This window comes from Marmota monax, unplaced genomic scaffold (assembly GCF_021218885.2).
Source record: "Marmota monax isolate L192 unplaced genomic scaffold, Marmota_monax_Labrador192_F-V1.1 WCK01_AAM20220418_F8-fsc00017, whole genome shotgun sequence".
Taxonomy (NCBI): Eukaryota; Metazoa; Chordata; class Mammalia; order Rodentia; family Sciuridae; genus Marmota; species Marmota monax.
This window is the reverse complement of record NW_026695241.1, coordinates 20,300,082-20,308,223: the sequence shown is the minus strand read 5'-3', so window position 1 is coordinate 20,308,223 and position 8,142 is coordinate 20,300,082. Positions and strand designations below refer to the sequence as shown.

Sequence of the window (8,142 nt, the reverse complement as noted above, 5' to 3'; positions counted from 1 at the left end):
ACAGCTTTGTTCCCAAGTGTACTGCTGGGTAGAAATAAGTTAAGTCTATTCTTTTAATTTGGAAACAACTAATGTCTTTACAATTTCTCTTTTCACTCAGAACCATGGTAAGCCTCCCCATTATTTCAGATTTAATTTTATCCTCAGGTATTATTCTGTAGTTTTCTTCATATAAGTTCTAAATATTTCTTATTAGAGTTATACCTTGTTGTTTTATGGGGTTGTTGTTGCGATTGTCGCTATTGTGAATGGAACTTTTTTTTTTCCCCTTCTCATTCAAAAATGAACGGTGGAGCGATAGGATCTCTACCACCCCTTTGAGCTGTGAGACTCTATGGTTCCTTGGTTCTATGAGAACATTCCACTGGCGCCTAAGTTATCCATACCTGAAGATAGATGGCAACCGCGAGTCGCCAAGCAAGGGGCCGCTCTATCTCGCCTTTGTTCTCCTCTCGGTGCTACTGCGCAAGCGCAGTCACCTCAGTGCCGTCCCCGCCTTCCCGGTCGCGGGCCCCGTTCGGTAGCGCCGGCGCACTGGCGCGCTCCGTTTACACGCTCCGGGGCCTATAGGCGCCTCGAGTTCCGGCTGTCGCCGTCGCCGCCGCGGCTCCTGGAGGTCGGTTGCGACGAGTAACGGCGCCAGGAGGAGCCCTGCGCCTTCTTTTCCGATATGTACCCGAACTGGGGCCGGTATGGCGGGAGCAGCCACTATCCGCCGCCGCCGGTCCCGCCGCCGCCGCCGGTGGCGCTTCCTGAGGCCTCGCCGGGGCCCGGGTACGCGAGCTCGACGACTCCCGCGGCCCCCTCCTCTTCGGGCTTCATGAGCTTCCGCGAGCAGCACCTGGCGCAGCTCCAGCAGCTGCAGCAGATGCACCAGAAGCAAATGCAGTGCGTGCTTCAGCCCCACCACCTTCCTCCGCCCCCGCTGCCGCCCCCGCCGGTGATGCCCGGGGGCGGTTACGGGGACTGGCAGCCGCCGCCGCCACCGATGCCTCCGCCACCCGGGCCGGCCCTCAGCTATCAGAAGCAGCAGCAGTACAAACACCAGATGCTCCACCACCAACGAGATGGGCCTCCTGGTTTGGTTCCAATGGAGCTGGATTCCCCGCCTGAATCTCCTCCTGTCCCACCCGGGTCCTATATGCCTCCGTCTCAATCGTACATGCCCCCTCCTCAACCACCACCCTCGTATTACCCGCCATCTTCCTCTCAGCCCTACCTACCTCCTACCCAGCCGTCCCCTTCCCAGTCCCCACCTTCCCAACCTTACCTGGCATCCACTCCTTCTTATTCTTCCTCCTCACAATCCTATTTGAGCCATTCCCAGTCCTACTTGCCCTCTTCTCAGGCATCTCCTTCCCGGCCCTCCCAGGGCCATTCTAAATCCCAGCTACTACCACCACCGTCCGTCCCTTCTGGGAATAAAACAACTGTCCAGCAAGAGCCTTTGGAGAGTGGGGCCAAGAACAAGAGTGCTGAACAGCAGCAAGCTGCTCCTGAGCCAGATCCCTCTACGATGACTCCACAGGTAAGAAAGCATCTACTGGAGCCGTTTTCTTTCACCTAGAAGGCCCTAAGTGAGCAGGCCTCGGGACTTTAGTGAATGTCTAGCCTAATTCCAACACAATGACTAGCTAATTTACACTCCAGCGGATTCCTTAAGAGTCAGAGGTCTGACAGCCAGCTTTTTAATTAGCTAAATGTGGATTACTAAAAGAACAGCATTTGAAGATGTGTCTAGACACCACAGGGTAGTGGGTTGGCTCGAGAATCTCTACTCGGTTACATACCTTAGTTTCCTTTCACCAGTCTCCTAGATTTTGTTGCATAGAGCCTTGTTTTAAAAGTGTATTTTAAACTAAGATTTTCATCAGAAAAGAAGGGTAGAAAGGAGCTTCTCAAAGAATTGGTGCTTAAATGCATATAAACCTTTTGATCAGTTAACTACATCTTTTTTGTTTGTTTCTTTTGGATACTAGTGATTGAACTCAGGGGCACTCAACCACTGAGCCACATGACCAGCCCTACTTTCTATTTTATTTAGAGACAGAGTCTGAGTTGCTTAGTGCCTCACTTTTGCTGAGGCTGGTTTTGAACTACTCAGCCTCCCCAGCCACTGGAATTACAGTCATGCGCCATCCCGATGGGGACCAATTAACTTCTTTAAAAACAAAATTTACAGAGGAGGGATAACTGTCAGCTTCCTGAATTAAGAGTTCTTAGCAAATAAAGAATGGAAGTCTTGTCTTATTAAGAGGATCCCCAAATATGCTTAGAGGTGTATATGGGATACATAGGTGAGTCTCTGGATATGTGATCCTTTGGTAATCTATTGGTCCGTTTTAGGACCTGATGCATTCTTTCTGACATTACTTCAAGGTAGGTTTAAGACATGATCAAGTTTGTTACATTTCATTGTTACCATTCACTAAAAAAATAATAGTCTTTGAATTTGGCCATGGTAAAAACTAAAAAAAAAAAAATGTTTTGTGATATCTTTTTGTGAGAGAGCTATCACTGAAAACTTCTGTTTGAAGGTGTGTTTCTTTCCACAAAGACTGACAGGGTAGTTGGAATAAATGAATTCCTTTTTGAGAAGAGAAGGAAAGTAGAACTAAAACAGAATAGATCATTTGTTGTGATTTTTAAAAATAGACACTTTTAACAATTACTAATCTTCCTTAAATTTACCAAGGAAAAAATAGACTCTTGTGATATACAAACTCAGATTTACCTATTCCAAAAGAGAGGGATATTCTCATTTTACAAGGTTTGGCATTAGAAATTAAGAAAAGAAGCAGATTGTTTTAGGAAATGATGCTTGGCATGTCATCAGGAGAAAACACTTGAGATCTTGGGATAAAACAGTAGAGTAAGTGATTCTGTTGCCTTACACCAGATTTCTACCATCTCATCAGATTATTTTCCCCCAGATTGCTCTATTTTAGAACTAGAAATTTTGTCTTTTTTCTCACCTCACTCTGAAATTTCCAATATTTTTGTCATCAGACTCTGAGTTAGTTCAAGTTAAAACGTGACTTTTCTATCTTTACCTCTATCAGACTTTTCTTTTTCTTATAGAGAAACAAATGACTTGTATTTTTGGCTATTTGCTTTTTTGCTTTTATATCCTTGCCTGTTCTGAACTTCTTTCATTGTCTTGAATATTCAGTGCCTTTAATTCTTTGATGAGAGTAGAAAGAAAGCAGTGATAGAAGATGAGGTTTGAGGGTTGTGAAGTGAACCAGATCAGGAAGGGCCTTGTGGGCCTGTCGCTCTTTTATCTCTGTTTGGAGTTCATCCCAAATTCCTCAACTCCCATTCTCCCCTTAGAGTTATGTTGCTTTTAGTGTTTATCTTAAATATTAGGGTTTTCATGAAGCCATGTCTGTTCTTAACCCACTTGGTTTAATTCTGTTTTTCAAATTGTAAGTCTCTTGCAGACAGGGTCTGTTGTGCTTATCTTTCTAATCCTCTGCAGCACCTAGGACAGTGCCTTGCAACTTGTAGGCTCTTCACAAAGATCTTTTCAGTAAGAATCAAGAACTGTCATCCTCTAGATCTAGGATTCTTTTTGTTTATTAGATGATAAATATTTTTTCATGCTAGTGTCGTGATAACCAAATCCTTCTGCATATTGTTTTTCATTCATATTTTATTTTTTTTTAAAGAGAGAGAGAGGAGAGAGAGAGAGAATTTTTTTAATATTTATTTTTAAATTTTTGGCGGACACAACATCTTTGTATGTGGTGTCCTGAGGATCGAACCCGGGCCGCACGCATGCCAGGCGAGCGCGCTACCGCTTGAGCCACATCCCCAGCCCCATCATATTTTATTTTTGAAATACTTAATTAAATTTTTTTGGGGGTGAGAAATTTTAAACATAGAAAATAGAAAAAAGGGTTTCAATATCCATCATTGAGATTCTGTAGCTGACTTTTCCATGTTTGCATCACCCAAGCCATTTTTATTGTTGCTGCTGAAATAGTTTAAAGCAAATCTTAGATATTGTGTCATTTCATCCCTACTTTTTTTTTTTTTTTCCAGTGTTAGGATCGAACCAGGGCCTCACACATGATAGGCAAGCTGCATTCCCCAGTCCCATCATCTCTAAATTCCTAATTAGATACTTTTTTAAAAAAAGAATCTTTTCTTAAGTAAACATTATTATTATAACAACGAAAAATGTTAACAGCTTTTTGGTATTATCTGATACCCAATCCATTCATATTTCCCCTATTGTCTCATCATACTGACAGAATTAAAAATCATTCTCCAGATTAACTAATAATGTTTTGCTGGTTTATTGAAATCAGGATGCAAAACAGGATACACAGAAGACTCTTAATGCAGATGAGGGTTTCTCAACCTCAGTACTATAGAAATTTTGGACAGGATAGTTCTTTGTTATGGGAGGTTTGTCCTGTGCATTGTAGGATGTATCAGCATTCCTACTCACTGCTCACTAGATGCCAGTAGCAGGCTCCCAATTTTGACAACTGAAAATAGTTCCAGACATTGCCAGATATACCCATGGGCAAAATCACCCTCAATTGAGAATCTGCTGATCAAAATTTGTCTCTCCTGTTCTCTTTTTTCTATCTCATTGCATTGAGCTTGATTAAAAAATCAGTGTCAGTTGTCTTGCAGAACATCCCACATTCTGACTTTATTATCCCATGGTGTCATTTGACTTGTTCTTCTGTCCTGTGCTTTTTGTAAATTAGAAGTTAAGTCTAAACGAACCCAGGGTCTTGCACATGCTAGGTAAGTGTTGTACTACTGAGCTAGATCCCAATTTCTAGAAGTTAACTTTAAAAACCTTACATTGAAATTCAGCTTTATTTTGGCAAATGTGGTGCATAGGTGGTGCTGTGTACTTTATTGCATCCCATCATAAGGAATACAGTGCCTGATTGTCCTGTTCCTGGTGCTGAGATTAATAATTGGGTTCACGTGATGATGGTCTGATCCTGCCACTGTAAAATTTCCTTTTTTTGTTATGTGTGTGTGGGAACTAGGGATTGAACCCAGGGGCACTTTACCACTGAGCTATATGCCCAGCCCTTTATATTTTTTATTTTGAGACAGGGTCTTGCTAAGTTACCCAGGCCGGCCTCTAACTTTTAATCCTCCTGCCTTAGCCTCCTGAGTCATTGGAATTACAAGCATGGCCACCATGCCTGGCCACTATAAAGCTTCCTGTCATCTGGTATCATGTTTTCATCTCGTGGTTCATCCATCGATGACTTTTGCATGAATAAATTATTTCATTAGAGTTTGCAACATGATGACTTTTTTTTCTGCCCCTTCCCCCCCCATCTATATTGAATTCTGTAAAGAAAAACTTTCACTCATGAACTAGGGCTGTTTGATTAGAAAGGCAGTTAGATAGAAAGACAGGATAAATACTTGATCTTCTCCCATTTATTTTCCAGTTTTATGAATAAAGTGTTGATAATTTAATGTGATATTCTTTTCAAATAGTTAGCTTTTTTCTGTTTAAAGGATTGACTAGTTAAAATAGATAATAATCTTTTTCAAGAATTGTGATTTTTATTTGTCCTTTTAGTTTCAAAATAACATATTTAGGTAAAGCTGTCATTTATTTAATGTTCGAGTATTTATTGACTAGCAACTTATACTAAATGCTAAACTTAGCACTGGAGAGGAAATGGTGAATAAGATAGATATGGTATGATACCTTCTGTCAATAACTTGTTATCCAGTGGGGATGGCATTTAATAAGTAAGAGAAGTACAGGGTGCTATGAGATTATAAAATATATTTACTAGACTGTTCTGTAAAGAACTGAAAAAGATGAGCTCCTTTTTTTAAGTTTGTCGTTGTATTCACAGTGCCTTGCATAGATATTAGCACATAGTAGGTGGAGAACATGTATTTTTAAATGAATATAATTCGAGGCTTTAACCTCTTCTTTTGTAAAATGATATTTAACTGAAATCTAAAGAATATGCAGGAGGGGGCTGGGGTTGTGGCTCAGCAGTAGAGCACTGGCCTCACATGCACGAGACCCTGGGTTCGATCCTCAGCACCACTAAAAGTAAATAAGTGAAATAAAGGTATTGTGTCCAACTACAACTAAAAAATAAAAAAAATTAAAAAATAATACACAGGAGGGCTGGGGCTCAGTGGTAGAGCACTTGCCTAGCACGTGTGGGGCACTGGGGTTGATCCTCAGCACCACATAAATAAATAAAATAAAGGATGACTAAAACTATATACACGTGTGTGTGTGTGTATGTATGTATGTATATGTATGTATGTATGTATGTGTGTGTGTATATTACACACACATGAATATGCAGGAATAAACCAGATAGAATTTAAAGAATTAAGTTCAGGGTGAGAATAGTAGACCTTTAAGAACTTATTCTAAGGACAATAGGAAGCCATTGAAGGATTTTATATAGGAAAATGTGAGTTTTTTTGTTTTTTGTTTTTTTTTTTGGTAGCGCTGAGGATAAAACCCAGGATTTTGTGCTTGGTAGACAAGCATTCTACCACTGAGTTACATCCCCAAACCTAGGTTGGCATTTTTGAATGCTCACTCTGCTTGCAGTAAGGAAAATAGATTTTGGGGGGGTGGGGTCTACTGGGGATTGAACCCAGGGGGTGCTCTATTATTGAGCCATACTCCAGCTCTTTGTCTGAAAATTTTGAGACAAGGTCTTTCTAAGTTGCATGGGCCAGCCTTGAACTTGGGATTCTCTGGCCTCAGTGTCTCAGGTTGCAGGGATTACAGTTATGCACTATTGTGCCCTTCTGGAGAATGGAATTGAAAGGTGAAAGAGTGATTTAGAAAAGTTGTTGAAGTAATCTAGGCAAGAGTTAAAAGTGGTTTGGACTTGGATGATGTTAGTAGAAATGGCGAGAAGTAGAAAGACTGGAGAAATATTTAGCTGCTAGAATCTAATTGGAGATTACTTGAATAGTCATGAAAAAGGAGGCATCAAGGGTGATTCCTAGGTTTCTGAGATGGGCTAGTGGGTGGATGATTGGTGGTCCCATTTACTAAAATAAGAAAGGCTAGAGAAGAGGGAGAACAGGTCTAGAGATGAGAAAATTATTAAATTTTAGACATAATGAGTTTGAGGTTTTTGGGGCATAGATTCCAAATGGAGATGTCTGGTTGGAAGTTCGTTATAGATCTGAAATTCAGAAGCAAGATCTGGTGAGTTGTAGCATAAAAATGGTGGTTGAAGATGGAGAAATAGATGAGGTTGTCTAAGGAATGTGTGTAGAGTAAGAACAGAGGTTAAAGGACATTGAGGTAGTTACACAGTAGCAGCATCTAAGGGAACTAATGGAGAAAAGGCCAAATTAGGTAGCTAGAAAATCACGACAGTGCAGTACCACAGCGTGTGCAGGAGAAAACTCTTTCTGTGTATAAGGGAGTAGTTAGCTATGTCAAGTACTGCTGAGGTCAAGCAAAATAAAGATTTTGAGTTATCTTTTGCATTTACTGACATGTAGATTATTGTTGACCTTGGCAGGAGCAGTTTCATAGTGACTGAAGCCATATTGCATTGATTTGAGGAGTGATGGAAGGTGAGGATGGGGATGGTGAGTATAGACAACTCTTTCAAGAAGTTCGTGTTTGAAGGGAAATAAGAATAAGGGCAGGAGCTGAAGGAAAAGATGAAGTAAGGGAGCATATTTCTTCTTTTTTCAAAAAGGGACTAAGCTTATCTGGTGACCCTAGTCCTAAAATAAAATGTGAATCTCAAAAATATTTAAATTAAGCATATTTAAAATAAATTTCTAAAATAGAAACCTGACTCATTATTTCACCCAATTTTTTTTTCCTTGCATTAAGATATAAGAAATAGAACATGTAGTATTCAGGCATGTGTAAGAGTCAACATTACACACAAACATCTCCTCCTTTACAGTTCCCTTCCTGGAAAATCACTTAATATGTATTTCATCACTGTGCTAATTGCAAGTGGTCAGTAAATGCTTCCTGGATAAATTAACATCTTCTTTAGTGACAAGAATTGTGGCAAATAGTTTTTATGTTCTTTCTAACTTTAAATACTTTTATTCTACTTCTTTGTAAATGTGACGTATGCTGATTTTCCTTCATCTATGAACCAATATCCATCTGAGATGTGATGG

The 8,142-nt window shown here is 40.5% G+C and overlaps 1 protein-coding gene across 6 annotated transcripts in view; it reads left to right on the top strand.

Moving 5' to 3' along the window:
• The first annotated feature begins 497 nt into the window (after positions 1 to 497).
• The window catches only part of Ylpm1 (YLP motif containing 1), a 71,089-nt gene continuing 63,444 nt past the window's right edge, over positions 498 to 8,142 (top strand). For 3 of the 6 annotated variants that reach the window (XM_046440866.2, XM_046440863.2, XM_046440865.1), the window contains exon 1: positions 498 to 1,528. In XM_046440866.2, coding sequence (XP_046296822.1) covers positions 671 to 1,528 — 858 coding nt within the window. In that variant the 5' untranslated portion in view covers positions 498 to 670. The remainder of the gene's footprint in view (positions 1,529 to 8,142) is intronic. The other 3 variants (XR_009226380.1, XM_046440867.2, XM_046440862.2) reach the window with 1 other exon arrangement.